The sequence below is a fragment of the Ctenopharyngodon idella genome, chromosome 18, assembly GCF_019924925.1.
Source record: "Ctenopharyngodon idella isolate HZGC_01 chromosome 18, HZGC01, whole genome shotgun sequence".
NCBI lineage: Eukaryota > Metazoa > Chordata > Actinopteri > Cypriniformes > Xenocyprididae > Ctenopharyngodon > Ctenopharyngodon idella.
The window spans coordinates 23,434,244-23,461,188 of NC_067237.1; the positions used below are offsets into that span (position 1 = coordinate 23,434,244).

The 26,945-nt window shown below is 37.0% G+C and overlaps 1 protein-coding gene across 1 annotated transcript; it reads left to right on the forward strand.

The window, feature by feature from the left end:
• The first annotated feature begins 902 nt into the window (after positions 1–902).
• On the forward strand, positions 903–26,867 carry lonp2 (lon peptidase 2, peroxisomal). Its single transcript, XM_051869670.1, has 15 exons — positions 903–1,248; positions 3,479–3,713; positions 6,566–6,697; positions 6,835–6,957; positions 7,045–7,208; positions 8,181–8,275; positions 10,686–10,944; positions 13,382–13,523; positions 17,308–17,458; positions 17,654–17,780; positions 18,708–18,823; positions 22,413–22,531; positions 24,932–25,139; positions 25,976–26,160; positions 26,252–26,867. Exons 1-15 carry the CDS (start codon positions 1,016–1,018, stop codon positions 26,471–26,473), a joined length of 2,511 nt encoding a protein of 836 aa, XP_051725630.1. The 5' UTR covers positions 903–1,015; the 3' UTR covers positions 26,474–26,867.
• Positions 26,868–26,945: the final 78 nt, after the last annotated feature.

Consider the following 26,945-nt stretch of genomic DNA (forward strand, 5'->3'; position numbering starts at 1 on the left):
ATATGGAGGTGATGACATTTGCTAAATTGTTTTATATAGCTAATTATAAACACTGTAGACTTACCCTAAAAGTAAACTTTTGCATTTTTTATAATAATACACTAGAAACATTGCCTTGACAACTAAATGAAATAAAGTAAGTTGAACTAATCAGAAATAAAATAAAGCTAAACATAAAAATATTTAATAAAAAATGCACATGATTGCTAAAACAAACTCAAATTAAAATGAAAACTGAATATATGAAAAAGCTAATTCAAAATATTAATAAATACTATAATAGTCTATAAATTATATTAAAATATGTGAAGCGTAGGACCTTTAAGGTCATCAATCAAAGACAATATTTAGTCAACTGAATCTCGTCTGTTTCCCCTAGAAAGTAGAACAAAAACTAGTTAATAGAATAGAATAGGGAATAAACTTTGTGATTCCAGAATTTTCCAAACCAATTTTCCAAAAACAAGTTGTTGAGGGGACAAATTAAAATAAGAAATATGTTTACATATACATGTACATTTTTACTTTAGCGTTTTGGGCATTTAGCTTTGATTATTTTAGTATGTTTTCAATCATTTTAAGTCTTCTGTCAGCCCCCTTGGAAGTTTGCTGAGGCTCCCTAATGGGTCCCGGCCGCCTCGTTGGTCATTGGGCCAGCGGAGGGTCCTATCTATAAAAGATTCTATCCCCACCGCGTGAATTTTAGCCCTTCTTCAAACTTCCCCTTTTTTTTTTTCTTTATCGTTTTTTTTTTTGAAAACGCGTCCCCAAAGTAAAACTGAGAAAACACACTACGAAGAGAGAGAACACAGTGTACATTTGGCAGCAGTCCGCGTGCTTTCACAAAAGTAGGCGTTTCCGTTTGCTCTCCAAAAATTGTTCTAGTGTACATGCCGTAGTTCCAACTTCCTGTTTTCATTTGTCCCAGTTAGTCATACGATGAAGGCGTTCCTTGCACCCTAGTTCACTGCGAATACAAGCTTTAAACTTTAAACGTCTATCCAGCTTCTGTACAATGTCATCCAACAGTGGTATTCAAATCCCCACCCGGCTGCCTTTGCTGTGTACTCATGATGGAGTGCTGTTACCCGGCTCGACCATGAGAATCAGCGTCGATACGGCGAGAAACATGCAGTTAGTGAAGAGCAGACTGCTGAAGGGTACCTCGCTGAAAAGTACCATCATAGGGATTGTTCCTAACACTAGAGACCCCGAGCACGACAGCGATGAGCTCCCGTCCTTACACAGGTGGGTCTGTCAAGCCCGCTGCAGATTCAGTGTGATGCAACTGTGAGTTTCGTTATGAAAGGAGGTCCAGTAGTCATTTATTATGAGTTTATAACACAATAACCTAATTTTATTGTATCATAAGCTTTAGTTTTAAACTTTAGTTTATGTGTAACTTTGATATTTTGCCGAAATCTTTTTGGTTACCATGGTATTGTTTGTAAGGGTGATGACTGACATTTAGACACTATTTTGTATTCACTGAACTTTACCTTGAGGATGTTTTAGTTAAATGGTGTTCAAAATCAAACATTAACCTACATGCCGGTTTTTATATTCTAAGAGACTAGTAGTAGCGGTATTCGTTTTCTAGAATAATCGTTTGAGCTGCAGATGGACTTTAACCTTGCGAGCCTCTGCTCTGTTAGCGATCGATGGACATGTCTCAAATCTTTGCGACCTGTCTAGACAGGCTTTAATGTGAAACATGGACATATAAGATAATTAAAAAAAAAAAAAAAAAAAAAAAACAAGACAGGAAATCATGTAAATGTAATAAAATGTTGAAAGTCATAAATGGAATATATATATTCCTAGCTACACTACCGGTCAAAAGTTTGGAAACATTACTATTTTTAATGTTTTTGAACGAAGTCTCTTATGCTTATTAAGGCTGCATTTATTTCATAATAAATACAGAAAAAACAATAATATTGTGAAATATTATTACAATTTAAAATTATGGTTTTCTATTTTAATATACTTTAAAATATAATTTATTTCTGTGATGCAAAGCTGAATTTTCAGCATCATTACTCCAGTCTTCAGTGTCACATGATCCTTAAAGGGATAGTTCACCCAAAAATGAAAATTTGATATTTATCTGCTTACCCCCAGCGCAACCAAGATGTAGGTGACTTTGTTTTTTCAGTAGAACACAAATGATGATTTTTAACAACAACCGTTGCCGTCTGTCAGCCGTATAATGGGTGTCAATGGGAACTTCTTTTATAAGAGTTAATAAACTTGCTTAGACAAATCCAAATTAAACCCTGCGGCTCGTGACGACACATTGATGTCCTAAGACACGAAACGATCGGTTTGTGCGAGAAACCGAACAGTATTTATATCATTTTTTACATCTAAAACACCACTATGTCCAACTGCGTTCAGCATTCGCTTAGTGAGGTCTGATCGCACTCTGTCAACGGAAGTGATGTCTCGCGCTTATACTTCAATGAGTGCGAGACATCACTTCCATAGTAATGTTTCCAAACGTTTGACCGGTAGTGTAGGTGTACTTTATAAGTACACCTAGCACATGATAACATCAACACACAGTTGCTGCAGGTTTGTCCAATTTTGGTGAGCCTGTGTGAATTATAGCCTCAGTTTCCTGTTCTTAGCTGACAGGAGTGGCACCTGGTGTGGTCTGCTGCTGCTGTTCAGAGATGCTCTTCTGCAGACTTTGGTTGTAACGGGTAGTTATTTGAGTTACTGTTACCTTTCTCTCAGCTTGAACCAGCCTGGGCTGCGTTTCCCAAAAGCATAGTAGGCCTAAGTAGGTTATAGAACTATTGCCACCAATGGTCTCTATGATAAACTTAGGCTTGCAATGCTTTTGGGAAATGCAGCCCTGGCCATTCACCTCGGACCTCTGGCATCAACAAGGCATTTTCCCCTCACAGAACTCACTGGATATTTTCTATTTTTCGTCCCATTCTCTGTAAACCCTAGAGATAGTTGTGCGTGAAAATCCCAGTAGATCAGCGGTTTCTGAAATACTCAGACCATCCTGTCTGGCACCATCAACCATGCCACATTCAAAGTCACTTAAATCACCTTTCTTCCCCATTGTGATGCTCAGTTTGAACCTCTGTCTCTACGTGCCTAAATGCATTGAGTTTCTGCCATGCGCTGTCTTAATTGGCAGCTCACTAGGTTTTAACAGAGCCAATATTTCTCTCGACCTTGACTCTGTGCATCAGCAGCATGTTTGTACATTAACCCAGTCACATTTTAGATTCTTTAATATATGATTTCAATGTCTAGAAGAATTTTAAATGGAAATGAGAGAATACTAGTATTGATGAAGTTATTATTATTTATAATCAATATTTAAATCAGTGTGTGTGCCTCTGTTAGATGTTATGATTGGCATAAAACCTACACGGATATCACAAATTAGATTTGACGGAAAGCAAAACTTAAGTCTCAGTGCTTAGTTTAATCTATACTTCTGTCTTCTCAGTATTGGCACAGCAGGACTGGCAGTGCAGGTCGTGGGAAGCAACTGGCCGAAACCACACTACACACTGCTCATTACGGGCCTATGTCGCTTTCGTGTGACCCAGCTGCTGAGAGAGAGACCCTTCCCTGTGGCAGAGGTGGAACAGCTAGACAAACTGGAGCAGTACACAGAGGGGGATCCGGCTGATGGAGAGCTGGGAGAGCTGTCACAGAGGTTCTATCAGGCAGCTGTACAGGTCAGGAGGAAAGAGACAGGCTTTTGGCTGTTTATGCTGTGATTCTGTTAACAGGCTATAAAAAATAACACGTCTTTTTCCACAAGTCACAGATTTTATTCATTTGATACACCTGTGTGTAATATTTAAGATTAAGTAAGATTATGTACATTTTTTTGAAAGAAGTCTCTGCTCACCAAGCATTTATTTGATCAAAAATAAATAGTAATATTGTGAAATATTATTACAATTTAAAATAACTGTTTTCTATTTTAATGTATTTAAAAATATCCCCAATGACCCCACACTTTTTAATGGTAGTATATGTTTTTTTTTAATGAATAAATAATAAATATTCTTATTTATTAACTACTAAGTATTTAACTACTTTTACTAAAATACCTTTTTGAGCAATGATAACCAACATGAGAATTTGATAAATTTGTGATAAATTCAAATAATGGTAATGGATGGCAGCCAAATTTTTTGAAAAAATATACAGTCATGTGAAAAAGTTAGGACACCCTTTTGAATTCCATGGTTTTACGGAACAGGGCATAATAAAAGATCATCTGGTCCTTGACAGATCTTAAAATTTGGAAAATAAAACAACAGATGAACAACATCACATAACACATTACACCGTATCATAATTTATTTAACAAAAATAAAGCCAAGATGGAAAAGCCATGGGTGACAAACTAAGGACACCCTATGATTCAGTTGCTTGTAGATCCACTTTTAGCAGCAATAACTTGATGTAATCATTTTCTGTATGACTTTATCAGTCTCACATCATTCTGCAGGAATTTTGGCCCATTCTTCTTCATAACATTGCTCCAGTTTATTGAGTTATGTAGGCATTTGTTAGGGCTGCACGATTTATCGCACGATACGAAATATAACATTGAACTTATACGTGATTATCGCTTAAATGCTATTCTTAGTGCGATTATGAAATCACAAAGGCTGCGATTACTTTTTTTTTTATCCACAGATTGTCAATGAATTATGGCTCCAATTGCTAATCCATCTGAAAGCACTGCCAGTTTGAGTCGCTTATAATGTAGATTTGAAAAAGCAACACGCGTCAAACACCTTTCTAGACATGAGAAGCATATATTAACATCTTTTCCAACAAAAGACAACATTTAATAACGTTTTTACTCCAAAATCACTTCATAACGACAGTTGAGCATCCTTCTGTGAGATGATGTGGCTTCTTACACAGAATAAGGCAGTCATGTGTTTATTAGTCATGTTTAATCAGTCAAAGTGTTTTCAATCTTCTGTTTATTCAGCTACAGAGATATGATGCTTGTTATCTTTTTTGCGGCAGGGCATATTTAGAGTTTCTGCACGAGAGCGCCCTCTGGCTTTCAGATGGAGAAGCATTTACTACTGATCACAGAGCCGTACAGCTCTGACAAGCTGCGCATAAAATAATCGCAGCCTTTGCCAAATCATGTGTGGTTTAATCACGATAAATCGTGCAGCCCTAGCATTCTATGCACAGCTTTCGCCACAGCTTTTCAGTTGGGATGAGGTCTGGACTTGACTGGGCCATTGCAACACCTTTATTCTTTTATTTTTCAGTCATTCTAGTGTAGATTTACTGGTGATTTTCAGATCATTGTCCAGTTGCATGACCCAATTTTTGCCAAGCTTTAGCTGTTGGACAGATGGCCTCACATTTGACTTCAACTCAGTGACTGTGAGATACCCAGGTCCTGTGGCTACAAAACAAGCCCAAAATCATCACCCCTCCAACAGAATGCTTGACTTTTGGTATGAAGTGTTTGTTATGATATGCTCTGTCTAGTTTTCCCCCAAACATTTCCACTTTGGTCTTGTCTGTCCAAAGGACATTGTTCCAGAAGTCTTGTGGTTTGTTCAGATGCAACTTTGCAAACCTAAGCCATGCTGCCATGTTCTTTTTAGAGAGAAGAAGCTTTCTCCTGGCAACCCTTCCAAACATGCCATACTTGTCCCGTCTTTTTCTAATTGTACTGTCATGAACTTTATTATTTTAACATGTTAACTGAGGCCTGTAGAGTCTGAGGTGTAGTTCTTGGGTCGTCTGCAATTTCTCAGAGCATTACACGGTCTGATCTTGGGGTGAATTTGCTGGGACGTCCACTATAAATAATGTTCCTTACTGTAGAATGATGGACTTCAAATTGTTTGGAAATGGCCGTATAACCCTTCTCAGATTGATGGCAAAACAACTGCTTCTCTAAGATCTTTGCTCATGTCTTTCCTCCTTGGCATTTTATTAACACACACCTGAAGTCTCCAGACCAGCAAACTGCCAAAATTTCAGCTTTTATAGAGGTGATCACACTTGCTGATGATCAATTAATCAAAGGCATTTGATTAGCAGTGCCTGACTGCTACTTACCCTCTTAATTCCTATGTTAACAGTAAGGGTCCTTAGTTTGTCACACATGGCTTTTCCATTTCGCCTAGTTTTTGTTAAATAAATAATAACATGTGTCATGTGTTGTTGATCATCTGAGGTTTTATTTTCCAAATTTTAAGACCTGCCAAGAACCTGATCATTTTTTTTTTTATTATGTCCTGATACGGAAAACCATGGAATTCAGTAGGGTGTATTAACTTTTTCACTTGACTGTATATGCTAAATATATGTTTTTTAAAAAAGACATCCTCTTTTCATGACTGAAGAAAAGATGAATGTGATTGTGTGTTATTTTTCTCATTTGGCACCAGTCATCTATACAGTGAGTCATCATTTAAAGACTGAATGAATAAAAAGGCTTCATTCTTTGCCAAATGCTACAGAATGTTTCACTGCATGTAGGCTTTTCATTCAGTGTATTGACAGTGTTCTCTGGCCTCTCTTTGTCCAGCTGGTCGGGATGTTGGACATGTCTGTTCCTGTGGTGGCTAAACTCAGGCGGCTGTTGGACAGTCTGCCTAAAGAAACCCTACCGGATGTCCTGGCCTCCATGATCCGCACTTCCAACAAAGAGAAACTGCAGGTGCAACATTAATAAGGGTTATTGTGCATGGTTCTAGAATCAGTATGATTCACCTAGTGTGATCATGCACCATGTTTTCCTAAACTAAATTTAGTACTTTTGTTTTTTTTTATGTTTTCTCAATGTGCTGTTGTCAGGTGCTGGATGCAGTAGACTTGGAGGAACGGTTTAAGAAGGCCCTTCCTCTGCTCACCAGACAAATTGAGGGGCTCAAGTTGCTGCAGAAAACCCGTAAACTCAGACCTGATGATGACAAAAGAGTAGGCCAATATTTGTTTCCCTTTCTGCACAGTCACCTTCCTCCGCAACTTCCTGCTCAATCACAGAGTTCTTCTCATTTTTCCTAGGTGCTGGCCATCCGTAAAGGTGGTGTGTTCCCAGGTCGTCAGTTCTCGCTGGATGAGGAGGCGGAGGATGAAGATGGTGATGACACGGCTTTGCTAGAGAAGAAGGTGAAGGCGGCAGCTATGCCAGAGGCAGCACTACGCGTGTGTCTCAAGGAGCTCAGACGGTATGTTCTGGTAATTTGAAAGGAAACCACATTTCACAGTTGGCTAGGCACAAGGGACTTTTCACTGACCAATGCCTGCATTTTAGATTAAAAAAAGTCCATGTCTTTACAGTTTAATCATTATTTTAATTAGTAAGGCATTCATGACTCCACCTGCTGAGCTGCTTCCTCCCTGGATTTCTTATTTACCCAACATCTTAACCCTTTGGTGCCCTTCACATGGCAGTGAAGATTGAAGATTTTTATTACTATTATTTCAATTAAATGAATGTACTATATTTTATTTCGATAATGTTTTTTACTTAATATTTTGTATTTTTAGGGAATTTTATTGTACTAAATTATATTATGCAGTAGTTATAATCCATTTATTCACTTTTTGAGCCATAGAGCTGAAAATGAAACTTACAACTTAAACTGGCATAAATATTGGATGCTTTGGAGTAAAGACTTAAGTTTGATCTCTTTTTAAAGACAACACTTGGCAGATTATTGCTGAAGTGAAACAAAAATGAATATGAAAATAGAAATTTTCCAAAACACGTTTTCCTCTAAGAAAGTCAAAGTTATAAATCTAAACAAGTTGTGTTCCAAATTTGAGCTTGATATCTCAAACGTGCTTCCAGTAAGATTTTGTTTGGGCGCAGGTACCAAAGGTTTCCACTAGATGAAATTCGTTTCCCATTCATTTCCAATGCAGTCATTTTTGATTGTAAGTACAAGTGTGACTATTTTTTTCAGGACCATTTAATCTTTTCAAATCATGTCCATGATTTTTTTTGTGTGTGTTCACACATAGCAAGTGCCATTTGTACCATTCGTTCCATTCCGATGAAGTAAAAAATTCTAACAACAACAACAAAAAAACATAAACAAAAGCACTTTTTTTTTTTTTTTTTTTTCATTTATTCTGTCAAAAATGACAGAAGAGCACCAGAGGGTTAAGAGAAAGTTTTCTTTTTTTTGCCACAGATTAAAAAAGATGCCACAGTCCATGCCAGAGTATGCCCTCACCCGGAACTATCTGGAGATGATGGTAGAGCTGCCCTGGAGCAAGAGCACTAAAGGTAAGAAAGCTTTTAAAAATAAAATTAAATAAAATATATTTGTTTGTTTTTTATACATGCATTTTTGTTTTTGGAGTGAAGTTTCCAAACACCGTTAATCACTAATTATTAATTATAACTATTTATATCAAATCTCAAATTATTATAGTAGTATATTTTATATAAATTTAAATATAATTAAAATATGTAGTATTATATTATTAAATTAAATCAAAGTATAGCACTATTTATTGAAGTATTTCTGTATGTTATTTACTTCATAAATGTCTAAATTAAAATTTAGTAACTATTTGTTTGACAATTTGTAACTGTAGATATATTGTTTAATTCTGAATGACCAATGTTTTGTACACTAACGTTCAAAAGTTTGGGGTTGGTAAGATTTTTAAATGTTTTTGAAAGAAGTCTCTTATGCTCACAAAGGCTGCATTTATTTGATCAAAAATACAGTAAAACAGTCTTCTTTTTTTTTACAGTAATAAAAAAAAACTTTATTCTGTTGGACAGTCTTAAGTCTATTTTGATGTTTTTAAATGTCCTTTCAGCATCATTACTCCAGTCTTCAGTGTCACACGATTCTTCAGAAATCATTCTAATATGCTGATATGCTCCTATTATCAATGTTGAAAACAGTTGTGCTGCTTAATATTTTTTTAAAACGTGATGCATTTTTTCAGGATGCTCTGATCAATAGAAAGTTCAAAAGAACTCTCACTTTTTATTTAATTTAATGTAGTATTGCACAAGTATTAGTATATGGTAATCTTTTTTAAAAACTTACTGACCCCAATTTTTGAACTGTAGTGTATTTATACACTAAATAAACTTTTTGAAAATTAATTTAAAGAAACGTTTAATAGTTTAATTAAATTTTCAGATACAAAAATGGCTATTTTAACCAGTTATCAAAAACAGTTCTCTTGAGATTTCATCTAGAGCAGTTTTAATTGTTGGTAACAACTTTAACTATTAAATAAGCTTTTCATATAAAAATAAATCTGAGAGTTTGACTACACTGTTTCGCCACCAGTAGAGGGAGTCTTTTACCAAATTTTGTGAATGAATTGCTGCGAGTATACTGTAGTGGTGGAGAGCTGTTTACATGTGTTATTCTTGTCATGTTCTCCATGGCCACATGGGGAAATCTGAGAATTCAAATACAGTATATCAAATTGCCAAGCATAGCTAGAATGTTTGACCATATGTTGAGAAGCATTAAACATACCTTTATATTCATTCATTTTTGGTGTTTTCTATTATTATTTCATGTGAAGGATTGCAACTATTTCTTTTTATCACTTTATTAGCACACTCAAAGGAATGTTCAAAAGTGTATGCATTACCTACTATCCTAAGGTTATAGCTTGCCTTGAAATAGGATCTCTGACTATCCACGAAGGGCTCCAACAAACATGCGCATGTGATTGTATGCGCTCACACACACACACACACAGAACGCCATACATACCTTTGAATTTCCCTTGCTAGATGTGTAACAGACCTTGGGGCAGGAATTCTGCTGGGAAAGTCTAATGTACATGAAGTGCATTTCACAGTCTTTTAATCTCAGCACTTAAGGGTGGGACAGCATTAGAAGAAAACTGATTTAGTGGTTTGATCGTCGTGCTTGAAAGCTGGGAATAGAGAGGTCTGCCCTTACAGGAATGTTCTCCTGTAAATGCAGAATTAGACAATCCATGATTTGTGAGAACCATAAAGAAAATTCTGTGCCCAGTTTAAGTTTACTTTATGAGACAGCTGCACGTATGTCTGTATCTTATTACATCAGGCGGTGGAGATACATATGTCTTTGATAAAATACTCACATTCCTTTCAGAATTTTTACATCATGCGTGCAATCAAGGGCTAGTGACTGTTTAGGGTTTGTAATATGTTTTTGAAAGAATGTCTTTTATGCTCACCAAGACTGCATTTATTTGATCAAAAATACAGTAAAAACAGTAATATTGTGAAATATTTTTACAATTTAAAATAACTGTTTTCTTTTTTAATATATTTTAAAATGTAATTTATTCCTGTGATGGCAATGTTGAATTTTCAGCACCTTAACTCCAGTCTTCAGTGTCACTTCATTTTACGGAAATCATTCTAACATTCTGATTTGATGCTCAAGAAACATTTCTTATTATTATCAATGCTGATAACAGTTGTGCTGCTTAATATTTTTGTTGAAACTGTGATACATTTTTTGATGAATAAAAAAAGTTCAAAAGAAAAGCATTTATTTGAAATAGAAGTCTTTGTAACATTATAAATGTCTTTAGTGTCACTTTTAATGTAATGCATCCTTTCTGAATAAAAGTATTAATTTCTTTCAAAAAAATCTTTGAATTGTAGTGTATATGTAATTATTTTAACTCTATAACATGTTTCATTGTTATCTAATTAGATTGCCTGGACATCCGTGCGGCGCGGGTGCTCTTGGATAATGATCACTATGCCATGGAGAAGCTGAAGAGGAGGGTGCTGGAGTATCTGGCTGTGCGGCAGCTCAAGAGCACCCTTAAGGGACCCATACTGTGTTTTGTGGGACCCCCCGGTGTGGGAAAGACCAGTGTTGGGCGTTCCATCGCTCGCACGCTGGGTCGAGAGTTCCACCGCATCGCCTTGGGGGGAGTCTGTGATCAGTCTGACATCCGTGGCCACAGGTAAGAGGTCATCATATAGGTAGTAGACTCAAAGTCTGATCTTCAAATAGGCATGCTACATGATACATATAGTCTCAGTGTCTGACTGCTTTGAGAAAGAAACTATAGTGGGTCATTATACAGGCAGGTCAGACAGATCCTTTTGCGGTGCGTTCTTGGCCAGAATAAGCTGTGTGGGCCAGACTTCATGCTGGTAATCAAAAGTCTGACTGAACAAGAATATACATTGATGTGCAAAAGTTCGAGGTTGGTACAATTTTTTTGAAAAGAATTATCTTATGCTCACCAAGGCTGCATTTATTTGATCAAAAACACATTAAAAATGGTAATATTGTGAAATATTATTATAATTTAAAAACAACTCTAATCCTGTGATAGCAAAGCTTAAAGGCATAATATGTACATTTTCGCCTCTAGAGGTCGCTTATTCAAAACAAAGGCGTAGCTTGATGGCGCCTTGATTTCGCAGAATCATGGGAGGTGTTGTCTTCACGTCTACAGCTGGTGGAAAAGAATTGGGACGGGACTCGGGCAGAAATCATGTTCATGGATTAGATTATGAATGTTACTTACTCTTTAGTATGAAGCAGAGCCGGACCGAGTACTGTGCAAGCAGAAACGAGGCCGCTGGAGCGATTGCTAATGAGAGACGAGCGTGACACATGGCTCGACATCAGAGGAACTTTTATTATGTCGCAGTCGCTGCTTCCGCTTCTTCCGTTCAAATGTATGTGGGGTAACGCAGCGCTGTTTTATCATATTAGATACATTTGTGTGTTTTGGAAGTTGTTATAGTTTTACTCTGTGTTTGCTCGGCGGCTACTATGAGACAATTGTTGCACACTGTAGTAAGCTAGATCGATATTAGGCATGGTAAAACATGGTACTCGCGGTAAATCGAGAAAACAAGATTTAAACAATAAGACTTACTTTGTTGAGATATAAAACATGATTAGTTTTCTGTCGATGAATGTATCCATCCAAGCAGTTGCTTACCTGTCTAATAAATCACATAATATATTAAAGCGTCTTCGGTGTTTCAATGGTTTCTACAAAATAAAATTGGAAATCGAGGGTAAAGTGGGTACAAAGTCTTTGATAGGCGACGTACGGATGTGGTCCGTGTCCTGGTTAAAATTGCTTATTTCTACACATGTATACAAGTCAACAAAATATATAACACTGTTCTAGTGGTTTTTGGATATTTTAATCCAAAATTATTACGTATTGTGCCTTTAATTTTCAGAAACTGTTACTCCAGTCTTCAGTGTCACACGATCCTTCAGAAATCTTTTTAATATGCTGATTTGGTGCTCATGAAACATTTATTGTTAAGTTGTGCTGCTTAATATTTTCATGAAAACTATGATACATTTTTTCAGGATTCTTTGACGAATCAAAGGTCAAAAGAACAGTATTTTTTTTTTTTCACAGACTTTTTTGTAACAATATAAAAGTCTTCACTGTCATTTCGGATCAGTTGAATGCATCCTTGCTGAAAAAAAAAAAAAAAGTATTCATTTCTTAAAAAAAACAAAAAAAAAAACAGTACTGACCCAAACTTTTGAATGGCTATATAAACATCAATCAGTTTTAAGATTATTGTGTTTAAGAAAAAAAAAATATTATATTTCCACAGCATTACTAAAACCCTGTGACACCACTGTGATTAACCTGGGTGTTACGTTACTAATCCAAGTTCTATCAGACGTTTGAAACTCAAGCCATTCAAGCTTTTGTTTTGCAATCAAATGGTGAGTCATAACCAAGATGTGAAGCATGCAGCGATGCAGATGTGTCAGATTGAGGTGTCAGGCTATGATGAACCCACCAAAGAGATGTATGACGTAGTGACCTATTAGTAACGAGAGAAACTTTAAACCTTGACCTGCACTGTGATTTCTTTTGATGTTTCCTCTGATCTCTTGTCACTATAGAAACTAGAAGGTGATAACATCATGACACCCTGCAGGCCGGGAGGAGCCTCTGTGCTTTCTGATTGGTTAATGTCAAACTTCACACTCTCATATGGAAAATGTGTCCTTAGGACAAACGGCTCTTACGAGACTTTTCCTCACACACACTCTGCATTTGTCTCTTCACAACTCAGAGTCTGCGTTAGTTTACTACAGTAGAGTGTGTAAAGTTTAATGATAGTCTTACAGCCTCTAATGACTGTAATTAGGGCACAACTCCCTCCTGTCTGTCTTCGTATCCTGCCTCTTTGGTAGTTCAGTAGGATGAAATGTTACGGCTTAAGTGTTTTCAACCCCATCAGATGCACTCGAGCTCCAGCAACGTTGTAAAGAAGTTATTCACCTGAGCTCTGATACAGATCTTTTTTACTCCTCTCATCATGTTCCACTCCATCTTTTATCTCTCCCTCCCGCTACTTTTTTCCCACTCCCACTTTATCTCCATGTGTCTTTGTCCTCAGACGCACGTACGTAGGTAGCATGCCTGGCCGCATTATAAATGGGCTGAAGACTGTTGGGGTAAACAATCCTGTCTTTTTATTGGATGAGGTGGACAAACTGGGGAAGAGCCTGCAGGGAGATCCTGCTGCCGCCCTGCTGGAGGTGAGAGAAACTACATGTAGGTTACAGTATTGCTACTTGCCCTGACCACAGTCTCACACTACAAGAAAAATGTTATTTGTTTATTTATTTTTTGTCATGACAAAGACTTAAAGCAAAAGACACAACATGGGGAACTATAAAAATAAAATTTGCCTGGATGGATGGATGAAAGGATGGGTGAATGGATAGATGAAAAGATGAATGGATGGATGGATGGATGGATGAAGGAATGTAAGGATGGATGAAAGGATGGATAAAGGGATGGATGTAAGGATGGATGAAGGGATAGATGAAAGGAAGGAAGCATGGGTGAAAGGATGGATGGATGAAAGAATGGAAGGATGGATGAATAGAACTTAAAGCAAAAGACACAACATGGAGAACTATAAAAATAAAATTTGCCTAGATGGATGGGTGGATGGATGGATGGATGGATGGATGGATGGATGAAGTGATGGATGGAGGAATGCAAGGATGGATGAAATGATAGATGAAAGGAAGGAAGCATGGATGGATGAAGGGATAGATGAAGGGATGGGTGAATGGATAGATAAAAGGATGAATGAAAGGATGGATGAACGGATAGATGAAATGAAGGAAGCATGGATGAAAGGATGGATGGATGAAAGGATGGATGGATGGAGGAATGCAAGGACGGATGAAAGGATGATGGAAGGATGGATGAGAGGATAGATGAAAGGAAGGAAGCATGGATGGATGAAGGGATAGATGGAAGGATGAATGGATGGAGGAATGGAAGGATGGATGAAGGGATAGATGAAAGTAAGGAAGCATGGATGAAAGAAAGGATGAAAGGATGGATGGAGGAATGCAAGGATGGATGAAAGGATAGATGAGGGGATGGATGAATGGATGGATGAAGGGATAGATGAAAGGATGGATGGAGGAATGGAAGGATGGATGAAGGATGGATGGATGGAAGGATAGATGAAAGGATGGATGAAGGGATAGGTGAAAGGATGAATGGATGGATGGAGGCATGTAAGGATGGATGGAAGGATGGATGATGGGATAGATGAAAGGAAGGAAGCATGGATAAAAGGATGGATGGATGGATGGATGGATGGATGGAGGAAAGTAAGGATAGAAGCATGGATGAAAGGATGGATGGATAGATGATTAAGGCTAAAAAAGTTTAAAAAGGTGTTCGAGGGCAATATTGGCCTTATATAAGTGGATGGATGGACTGTGATATGCTTTCAAATTGAAAAACTGGAGATGGAATAGTGCAAACCCGACAGATATTTCTGACAGGGCAGCTCACTCTGTTCCAGAATGGTATTACCCAGACTCACTGCATCACATTATATGTCAGGATACTGAAAGAAAATCTTTTTTGAAATGTGTTCATGTGTGGTCTACAAGGTGAGCGCATGCATACCATAGGTAGTAGTTTGTTGTACTTTCTGTACACAATATCACATACACATCACCATTTACATACACATGAGGCAGTTTGTTTCCACTGAGATAAATATCCAAATATCGCCCGTGCATGCTTTGAACATCTGTATGTCTGTGATTGTAATCTGTTGGCATGACGTACTTCAAAATAATTCAGGGGGAGAGAAATGAATCTTACAATTTCACTAGAGATCAGCAGTCTGCATCGTGTAATCAGAAGATCGCCACTCAAAAATCATCCAGGGAGTGACGTTCATCTCCTATTGTAAAGCATGTGACCCCTTTCATTGTGCTCCAGATAGGATCTGGAGATAGGGAAGTTCATCCCAGGGTGGACGTGACCTGACAAGCTCAGCAGAAAGCTCTGTGATTTAGTTTGTCAGAGGCTCAGAATACACACACTTTATTTAGGGAAGCATTTCAAAATAAATAGTTTTAAGATGGTTGTTAATAGCTATAGCGATCTTGTTTTAAGCCCTTAACCCTGAGTAATAAACTTCAGCACATAACTCATCTCATACCTCATGGTGCATCTTGGAGAGGTGTGTTATTACTTGACTAAAGGCCTGTTCACACAAAGGCTCATTCATCAGCTGGAAAATCATTCTGAAAGTGATTCCATGATTTTGTTCTCCTGTGCCATTATAGTTACAGTTGTGGTGTGGACTCTTCTATTCTTTTAAATTGAGGATGATTTTAAAAACTATAGCTTTATCATTATTTATAGTTATCATCCTTGGTGTGAATGGGTAAAATACCGCTTTTTTTATATGTTTGTATTCTGAAAGAGAAAGCAAAGGTTTGCCTGGACGCGTCCATCTTAGTTTTCCGCTTTGTGTACTGTACACGGTCAACTTGGGTGTGACGTCATTCCCAGCTCCGACATCCCTCTTCCATGGTAAATGTAACGCAGCAAAAGTTAAACATTTTTCACCTCTCGGCAGCTAGCAAAAAAAGCCAAGCACAATATTTTGCTTTGAGTAGATGCTATTCTGGCTGCTGGCTTTTTTAAAACATGCAGGAAGAAATGCTTTGGTGAACACTCGCCCTTACCGTGATATAGTATACTGAATGTTATTACAGTGAGACAACATGTAATAAAAGATTAAAAATGGTGTTGTAAAAAACATTAAAATATGGTTTTAATAAACTGGTTATTGTTTAGCATATTAATACCAGATCGTAAGGGAATCTTTGTTTGGAACTGTATGATGGTATGTGAATCCCTAATAAAATAATAAATAATGAGTGTTTGTTTTGTCGATGTACCATCCAGTGCTGATTCTAACAGAAGGGGTTTGAGCAGCCTGTTGCTATGGTTACCTACTCAGGCTAGAGCAGTTTTTGTTCATGATCATGAAATCTATTTGATGTGTGGTTAAAATGCACACTTTAACTTGTAAATCTAACTTTTGTGTTAAAGGGATAGTTCACCCCAAAATGAAAATCCCATGATTTACTCACCCTCAAGCCATCCTAGGTGTATATGACTATCTTCTTTCAGAAGAACACAATCAAAGATATATTTAAAAATATCCATGTTCTTCCAAGCTTTATAATGGTAGTGAATGGCACTTCTGAATTTGAAGTCCAAAAAAGTGCATTCATCCATCATAAAAGTAATCCATACGACTCCAGGGGGTTAATAAAGTCCTTCTGAAGCAAAGCAATGGGGTTTTGTAAGAAAAATATCCATATTTAAAACTGTAAACTAAAATAACTAGCTTCCAGCAGACGGCCTACGCAAGTCAACACCAAATGAGTAACCCCCGATGCGATGTATGACGCAGGATGTAGGACTAGCGTAAGCTTTGACACCACTCCCGGTTCAAACAAATAGGACTGGGCAACAAACTCAAGCTCCTCTTCTCTTATATTGAAATCCTGCGACATTTCTCTTTAAAAATTCTCGTTTTAGACTTCTAATTGGTGACCAGTGTTTTGTTTTGCTCTATCCTCTGCGCTTCTGCGTTTGTCATTGCGTCATTGCTAGTTATTGCTAGTCATTGCTAGTTATTTTAGTTTATAAAGATTTAAAAATGGATATTTTTCTTACAAAAACCCATCGCTTCGCTTCAGAAGGCCTTTATTAACCCCCTGGAGCCGTGTAGATATCCTTTATGATGGATGGATGCACTTTTTTGGACTTTAAAGTCAGGAGCGCCATTCACTACCATTTTAAAGCTTGGAAGAGCCAGGATATTTTATAATATAACTCCGATTGTGTTCGTCTGAAAGAAGATAGTCAAATACATCTACGATGGCTTGAGGGTGAGTAAATCATGGGATAATTTTCAATTTTGGGTGAACTATCCATTTAATACCTAATTTTGTGCAAATAAACTGTGGTCATTATCAGGTTCTGGACCCGGAGCAGAACCACAGCTTCACTGACCATTACCTCAACGTGCCATTTGACCTCTCGCAAGTCCTCTTCATTGCCACTGCAAACACCACGGCCACCATCCCCCCTGCCTTGCTGGACAGAATGGAGGTCCTCCAGGTGCCAGGTCAGGGTTCAATATCGGACAAAAAAAGACAGCAGGACGTGGCATTGACGATGTGACATTTTTAGTGATTAATTCCTGACTATTTAAATTGAACTTAATTAACTATCCAACAACTGAGCAGATGGTTTTGTAGTTGAATACTTGATTAGTATATTGTAATTTGTGTTCTGAATATCAGCATGTGTCTCTCATTAGGGTATATCCAGGAGGAGAAGGTAGAAATCGCCCATCGGCACCTGATCCCTCATCAGCTGGAGCAGCATGGGCTGACCCCACAACAGCTCCAGATCCCACAGGACACCACACAGGAGATCATCAGCAAGTATGCACACACACACACACACACACTTTGTGTTCTAAAGGTGGAGGACAGAAGGACAAGATTAAAGTGTCCAGACAGGAGCAGTCATTATCAATTAAGAAATAATCACACACACTAACAGATGAATCTCCATCCACACGCTAGTATGCTGGTGTTTGTAAGTTAACGTGCCATATGCATTGACTCTGAATGGTGAATATATTGGTGATATATGATCAGATAAATACACTGTTACTTAAATTAAAATAATGAATAAATAAATGTGTATATATATATATATATATATATATAAAATAAAATGAAATGACGTGTAACCACGTCAGTCGGAATGAATTGGTCAAATCTGATCAAAATTTCATTCAGATTGTAAGGGGTGGTTTAAACCTTTTCTAATCCAATCAAGAGGACATGTAAATACTTGATCGGATTGAAAACCGAAACTGGTAAGTACTGAACATGTGCAATGACAGAGAAATGGTGTAATGACGTGCGACGCGCGGAACGAGTTTGCGTCGTCGTCACTTTATTTAGCATTCATTTAAACACCACATTCTGATTCATGAATGAATTCATTCCGATTGAAACAAAAGGTGTCCATGTAAATGTAGCTACTGCTAAGAGAAGTTATCAGGTGAAACAGAGGAACAGAGGGGCTTCCCAGCCGGGTCTCCTGTAAACTATATCCTCTGCTGTCTCACTCTCTCCTTCAAAACCGTATCTTATGACAGGCTGCCAAACTTCTCTTCTAAAAGTCTGTAGTCCACCAGGGATCGTCAATTAGAGACATTTGCACAGCAAACTAATTAATTACCTCAGAGGTTGCTAATTTGGGGATGATTATCTGCTAAAAAGCAATCAATACATGGCCCGGCCCAGCAGTGCCAGCAGTAATGACAGAGTGATTTGTGTGTGAATGTGTGTTTGTAGGTACACACGGGAGGCAGGCGTGCGCTCTTTGGAGAGGAAGATCGGGGCCATCTGTCGAGCAGTGGCTGTGAAGGTCGCTGAAGGTCATAAGGTCTCTAGAGCAGAGCAGCACGCAGGTAAAAGTGGGATTTTTTTCATCTCGCACATCATTGTAGTTTATGGCTGGAATTACATCAGCTCCCCTAGGCTCTGCTTCAGTCATAGACTCAGGATTGATGGTAGTAGCCTTTGGGCAAAGATAAAACTGTGCGTCCCAGTGTGTTCTCATCTTTGTTGCGTCCCGATGGCTATCTCTGCCAACAGTGAAGTCTCATTGGATGAAAATACTGCACCACAATAGCTACATATTACATGTTAGGCATGTTCTGATTGGCTAGAATGACACTTTGTGCAGTATTTTGCTTTCATCAAGAACAGGAAAATTGATGTTGCTGGAAACATGTTGCATTTAGGCCTGGTTTATACACAGTGTAACTATGAAACTATATTCAAAAACATTCAATTACAAAACTATTCATTTAAAGGAGTCAAAAAATCTGGCAAGATTTAGCTGTTTTGATCTTGCTTGGCCATTTAATGGTAGCAGTAGTTCCCTTTGTGTCAGCTACAAAATTTACAGACAAGCTTAGAAAATGCACACAAGCATAATTTTTGCAACTGTATATATATCTCATTTGTTATCAGTAAATGCATTTTAAATTTACATTTTTTTTTAAATAAAATGATAAAACCAAAAAAAAAAAAAAAAAAAAAAAATATATATATATATATATATATAAAATTAAAATAAATAATTAATTTAATATTCAATATGTAATAATATATCATAATATTCAATGTCAATATTTTACTTTATAAAATAGTGTTGTCAAATGATTAATTGTGATTAATTGCATCCAAAATAAAAGTTTGTTTACATAATATATGTGTGTATGGTGTATTTTTATTATGTATATATAACAAATATTATGTGTATTTAATATTATGTATATTTAATAAATATTTACGTGTGTGTGTGTGTGTGTGTGTGTGTATATATATATATATATATATATATATATATAAAATATACAATAAACATAAAAAATATACACAGTACACACATATATATTATGTAAACATAAACTTTTATTTTGCGTGTGATTAATCGTTTGACAGCACTAAAAATAAATTATAATATATAAAATAAAATTATTTTATTTTATTTGCCTCACCCTGCTATTTATAGATATTATTGGCATCCGTATTGCCCCTAAAAATCCCTATAATGATGGACCACTAGTCTCTCAGCTGGTAAGACACTTTGTGAGGATGTATTTGATTGAGGAACGTTCCTGTATGTGTATCGTGCTTCGTTCCCCAACAGCCGCAGCTCAGGAAGGGTTTAGCATTCCCTGCCACATACAGACGGCTGTCTTCAGCACAATCCATAACACCTATTTACCCTTGCTGTGCCACACAGACATAATCAAGTACACTAACTCTAGATGTGTGTTCAGACTAAAGAGCAGGTGTAGGCAACCCATGCTGAGAAAATATCAAACGTACATTCAGAAAACCTAGTCTCACACATTGAGAACCTCAGCACACACATGCACATATTGGTCATCAATCTCTCTAAGCATGGGCCCCCTGAGGGGTGGAGGAGGGTAAAGCGTGCTAACATACGGCTTTAGAACCCCCCTTTACGTCCCACTGCAGCTGCTCCTCTGTAACAGAAGTAATAGCCTAGCCAGTTAACGCTCTGTTTAGATTCTGATTTACCCCAACTCTGTTTCTCAATCCTCTCCTGCACGGCCCATGTGTGAGATGAGATTTAGAGAGACGAGGGTCAGGGGTTCTTTTTTTGCTTTGCTTTATTTTATATTCAGTCTCTCAGGCTCTATCTGCCGCTTGCTGTAGCAGGTGTTGTTCTTAGTCTTAACATCATGACAGCTGTCGCATATGCTTCCTGCTGTTATATCCACTCTCTCAGTACATTCAGTACATCTCGGTCCTCTCTTATGGTTCAGTGTTTGCATTAACCTCCTAAGTTACAGGGAAATGAAAGAATCAGTTTGTCAGGTAGCCGCTTCCTCATAAAGGAGCATAAAGTCCTTCTTTAAAGGTACACTTTTTGTTTGTTGCGCTGACTGATATGGAACATGATGTGGATGTAGCCTCAGGCAAAAGTTTTCAGTTACTAATAATAGGGTGGATAAATAAAGCAAGTAGAATTTGGCTGGTCATGTGACCAACATGCCTGGCCCCATGAAGCATCCCGCATACAGAAGCATACAGAATTGCTTTTATTACTACTGCATAATTTTTAAACATTTTTTAAAAGCACTATTCATTTTCTTATGTGTAAACAAAATAAAATAAAGTAATTAAAATAAATTAATTATAATATTTTATTAATATATATAATATGTATATATATATAATATATATTAATTATTAATATATTATATATTATTATATATATTATTTTATTTTCTTAAAAAAGTAATTAAATTAATAAAAATTATATATTTATATATATATATATATATATATATATATATATATATATATATATATATATATATTTGTTGTGCTTTTTATTGAATAAAAAGTGCAGCTTTAAAGTCGGCATGAAACAAAAGTTGCGACCAGCTTTACTACAGTATTGTGACAGATTTCCTAGTGAAACAAAATTATAAAAAAAAAATATATGCAGGGACTAATCATTCACATTAAGACCAGTCACTTGCAATAATAAAATGATATATTTTGATCTCATGCCAACATATTTTGTAAAATGAAGCATTTCTGAGCAAAAAAAGATATAGTGCAAAATAATGCTAGGCAGGGCTTAATTTTATCCATCGGAATTTGATTAGATCATGAAAAGTGAGCTATGACATTATTGGTTAATATTATTTGTCGCGGTCTGTCTTGGTTCATGTTAGTAGAAAATAAGGTGGTTCATAATTTTTATGAAAGCAAACTTTTTTTCCTAGAATAATGTGCACTGATCAGTCATATCATTAGCACAATAAAATCTTAAAAGACATTTTATGTCTTTCCTCAGAATGGCATATGCTCTTTCCTTCTTTGTTCTTCAGAACATGATTCTCCTCCTTTGCATGTCATTAACAGTCTGGTCACATGACTTGTGGGCAGCAAGGGGCATGTACATAATTCTGTGTCTTGCCAAGGGCTAATACACAACACTCGCTTTCAGAAAAATAGACACATAGACGCACTCTGTAAATAAATACACCCTAAAGCTGCTTTCCTTATTACGTATGATATTAAAACCTATAATACCTTATTGTTTCCTCCCAAAATCAAGATAGCACCTGCTCTCCCCCTTTAGCTGGACCCCTGTGGCAGCCTATAATTCTCCATTATTTCAAGACATCTCTTTCTCGATTTTCTTTTCACTTTCCCCCCCTCTGGCCTCAATGTCTGTCACCTTCCTTAATGAAAAGCCTCAAATAGACATGATAATGGAAGTGCTGGTGCGATAAAATTTTATAGCGCTTTTTTTTTCTCTTGTAATTCACTTTTCTGAATATGCTTTTATCTCTGCCTAAATTGAGTTTACTTTTAGTTCATGTAATGTCAATCACCCACCTCTTTTATATTGACACACCAGTTTTAAATTAACGATAAACCTAGAATTCCACCAGAGTTTTCACCAGTTTCCCACCTTTTCTCTCTGTCTATATCTTTCAGACGAGAATACAGAGAACAAGGCTGAGGATTCTGGGATAGCGGCACCTCCAGAGATGCCAATTGTTGTTGACCACATTGCCCTTAAGGATATTCTTGGACCGCCACTCTTTGAAATAGAGGTTGGTATTAAATAAGTGCCTGAAAGCTCCTTAGTTGTGTCCCAAATGAGGCAATATACACTCCTTATACACTATGTACTTATGTACTCAACTGGGTAGATTATGAACTTTATGAAGTGTCCGACATTCATCCAGTATTTAAGGGTATTTAAAATGCACTTTTATTTTTGGTATTTTCAGTGTGAGCACACTACTCACACTATTTATACTACAAAACAGCATAGAATAAGTCTATAAGAACACAAATGCACCTCTTTTTGTGTCTCTGAAGGAAATGTTTCTAAAACACGTAGAAAGTCCTTCAAGTTTTTCCACCTTTGTGTACGATCCTTATGAGAAAGCACAAGTCAAAAGCATTTTACATTGTCTCCACAAAAAAAGTATCATAGTTTCCACAAAAATATTAAGCAGCGCAACTGTTTTTAACACTGATAATAAGATGTTTAACTTTTTTTTTTTTTTAAGCACCAAATCAGCATATTAGAATGATTTCTGAAGGATCATGTGACACTGAAGACTGGAATAATGATGCTGAAAATTCAACTTTGCCATTACAGGATTAAATTACATTTTAAAATATGTTAAACTGGAAAGCAGCTATTTTAAAGTGTGATAATACTTTATAATATTACTGTTTTTTGATCATCACAGTGGAAAGTTTTGCATGAGCAAGCGCCACTCACTTTTTTTTTTTTTTTTTTTTTTAGAAAAAATGTAAAAATCTAGTAGTCTGTGTTCTTTCAAATTGAAGGCCAGTGTCATTTTAAAAAAAAATTTTTTGTGCAGTCCTGTCACTACTCGCATATTATTGTTCATTTGTCCACAAACCTTTTGGACTGTTTGCACCTAGGGCTGCAACAAATGATTATTTTGATAATCGATTAATCTACCGATTATTGGAACGATTAATCGACTAATCATCAGTTATTACACTGGTTAATCAGTATGCTTTGTTCGATTATTCCACTAGCAATTAGTTAAAATACTGAATTATACTTTAACTAATAATTAAAACAAGGAAATCACTTCAGCTTTTGAAAGTGTATTTTTAATGAATTTGTTAAAAATACTGTTAAAATGACATACTGTGTTTTTATTAAGTCTGGGAATTGTAATAACTTTTTAATAAGAGTAAAAAATATGAATATGTAATATTGTGCAAATTTCTTTTTACTAACTATCGAGTTTATGCTCATTGAATGGCTTTCCTGAGGTAAATGTAACATTTTGTGACATTTGTTTGCAAGCTGTTTTATTGACGTCTTTCTGCGGTTGAAACTCTGATTAAGTGATTATATTATAGATGGATTCATTTCAGTAAATTGTACTGTATCTTTCAACTTACTTGTTGATGTTCATTCATGTTTATTTCATACTGTAAAAGTAGAAAAGAGGAAGAGATAATAGGTTCACGTGCCGCTTGACCTGCGGTATTACAGCGATCTGTCATGCCACATTAAAGAGTGCCAAAACCACATGTATTGTTTGAATAGCGTAGTAAAATTGACAGAATTTAAAAGCTGAGACTTTGTTTTATATCAAAAGTAACCTGATCTGTCTTATCTGTCGGCGCGTTGTCTGTGCCCTCTTTGCTCTGTGATGTATCTTTCACTGCGTGAGAAAACGGACGTGTGGCCCCGCATGACAGCATTTTTTTGTAGTTATGCTAAACGTTATGTTTTATACTATGTTAAACTCCCACATTTTACGGGTTTGACTCAGTTTGTACCGTGCACTCCGAAGTGCCATGTAGGGCTGCATTACAGTATTGCGCTACAGCGCCCCACTGGTCAAACCGCGTTATTGCAGGCCCTTCAAATAGGTCATATGAGATCAAAAGACTATTCGACAACAAAAATATTTGTCAAGAATTTTTTTATTGTCGATAATGTCGACTAATCGTTTCAGCCCCGGCCCTGTGTGTGCTGTTGTGTTTCTCAGAGAAGTGCTCTCTCTCCTCTCAGTAATAGAGGCTGCATTCCTGCCATGCCTATGGGAACGGGACAGGGAAAGACCAGAGGCAGACCAAAGTCACCCTGTTTCAGCTCTGCTGAACTATCACACACATCTTCTCCTTCAAACCTTGTATTAGCATTCAGCTTTCTGCATTTTATCAAGTTTACAAACAGACAAAACTTTTTGGGACATTTATAAAATCAGGCTGTCTTTCTGTGGACTTCTCTTAATGGGGCAAATTCTCAATCTGGATGTGCCGGGGGGAAAAAATCAAAAGGGCTTGCTGTTCTTTTCGGCATTCAAAGTTGTGGTCACAAGTTTACATCAGCTGTTTGGAATTTGTAAGATGCATAACACTTAAAAAAAAAAGTTTATTTAGTGCTGCTCTGATTTTTACACTGTTTGACATGTTAAGTATGTAACCAGAGCTGTATATGTTCGTAGGTCTCAGAGCGACTGACCCTACCAGGTGTGGCGATTGGGCTGGCCTGGACTCCTATGGGTGGAGAGATCATGTTTGTGGAGGCCAGTCGTATGGATGGAGAAGGTCAGTTGACCCTGACGGGACAGCTGGGGGATGTCATGAAGGAATCTGCCCATCTAGCTATCAGCTGGCTCCGCAGCAATGCCAAGACTTACCTCCTCTCTAATGGTAAGTAATAGACATTGACTACCCATACATGTATACTAGCTATTTGAGGCTTTTCATTAAAGAAGGTGACAGACATTGAGGCCAGAGGGGGGAAAGTGAAAGTCCAGCTAAAGGGGGAGAGCAGGTGCTATCTTAATTTTGGGAGGAAACCATAAGGTATTATAGGTTTTAATATCATAAATATTAAGGAAAGCAGCTTTAGGGTGTATTTATTTACAGAGTGCGTCTATGTGTCTATTTTTCTGAAAGCGAGTGTTGTGTATTAGCCCTTGGCAAGACACACAATTATGTACATGCCCCTTCCTGCCCACAAGTCATGTGACCAGACTGTTCATTTTGGTTTGCATTTATTTGCATTTAAGCAAAGCTGAATTTTCAGCATCATTACTTTTGTCTTCAGTGTCACATGATCCCTCAGAAATCATTCTAATATGCTGATTTGGTGGTCAAGTAACATTTCTCATTATTATCAATGTTGAAAACAGTTGGGCTACTAAATATTTTTGTGGAAACTGTGATTTTTTTTTTTTTTTTTTAAGGATTCTTTAATGAATAGAAATACCATTTATTTGAAATATAAGTCTTTTCTAACATTATACTACTGTCACTTTTAATCAGTTTAATCCATCCTTGCTGAATAAAAATTCTAAATAAGAGATTATTGACCCCAAACTTTTGTATGGTACTGTACTTACAGTTGTCATTTATAGATAAATAGAGAAGTGGACTCTTACGTGACAGCTTTTACTTCCCCTAAAATACCACATGTTGTTTATAGTTGACTGTGGGCGAGACTGATTTATCACAATCTTTGTGTTTGAATGATGTTGTTGTAGGCAGCACTGATCCTCTGGAGGGTACCGATATCCACTTGCACTTCCCGGCAGGCGCTGTCACTAAGGACGGACCCTCTGCTGGTGTTACCATAGTAACGTGCCTGGCCTCGCTGTTGAGTGGGCGTCTGGTGCGCTCTGATGTGGCCATGACTGGAGAGATCACTCTGAGAGGACTGGTTCTGCCGGTGAGGAACCTAAAGCAGATCTCTCACAGACCGTTCATCTTCAGAGATGTTGATTGTCTGAGCTTACAAGATGTATGTTGTCTCTCTACAGGTGGGAGGTATAAAGGATAAAGTCTTGGCAGCTCATCGGGCCAATCTGAAGCGTGTTATCATCCCCAAGCGCAACGAGAAAGATTTGGAGGAGATACCCGCCCATGTGCGAGCTGATCTGGATTTTGTTTTCGCCAGCACTCTGGATGAAGTCCTGAATGCGGCCTTTGATGGCGGGTTTCCCTCAGCTGTCAGTCATCCACAAGTTGTTAGTAAACTCTGAGACTGTAGTTGATAGACATGAACTTAAAAAGACTGTTTCTCATAGAGGAAATTGAACATTCAGCACTTAGTTTGTCATCTTTGAGCACTTATTCTTTCTCCTCTAATTCATTGATTTAATAACTTCTGATTTAATAACAGAGGACTGCTGTTGGCTGATTGTAACAGAGTATAATTTTGTTCCTGTACAACTGACAACAAATGTTGCTTATGCTTTAGGTAATTATACAAATCCAGTTTTTTTTTTTTTGTGATTTAACCAGCGTATGTAGTGATTCTCATAAAATGAATCAGACTAATGAATGTCAAAGTTCTTAAATATGAAGACTGGAAAATTTAAACTTTGTATGTTGACAACTAAGTACAATTTAAAGGAATAAATTTGAAATGTCAAATTAATGTCTCTGAAATTTAGGTTGGCATTAAATAATTGCCTTAAATCTTGTGTCTGTACAGGAAATGTTTCTCGAATT

What these genes read in the sequence shown, in the direction of transcription:
- lonp2 (XM_051869670.1), top strand. Translation starts at nt 1,016, where the DNA reads ATGTCATCCAACAGTGGTATTCAAATCCCCACCCGGCTGCCTTTGCTG. An exon ending in TGTCTCAAGGAGCTCAGACG is followed by an intron (nt 7,209 to 8,180) that starts GTATGTTCTGGT and finishes TTTTTGCCACAG; the next exon opens with ATTAAAAAAGATGCCACAGT. An exon ending in ACACAGGAGATCATCAGCAA is followed by an intron (nt 17,781 to 18,707) that starts GTATGCACACAC and finishes GTGTGTTTGTAG; the next exon opens with GTACACACGGGAGGCAGGCG.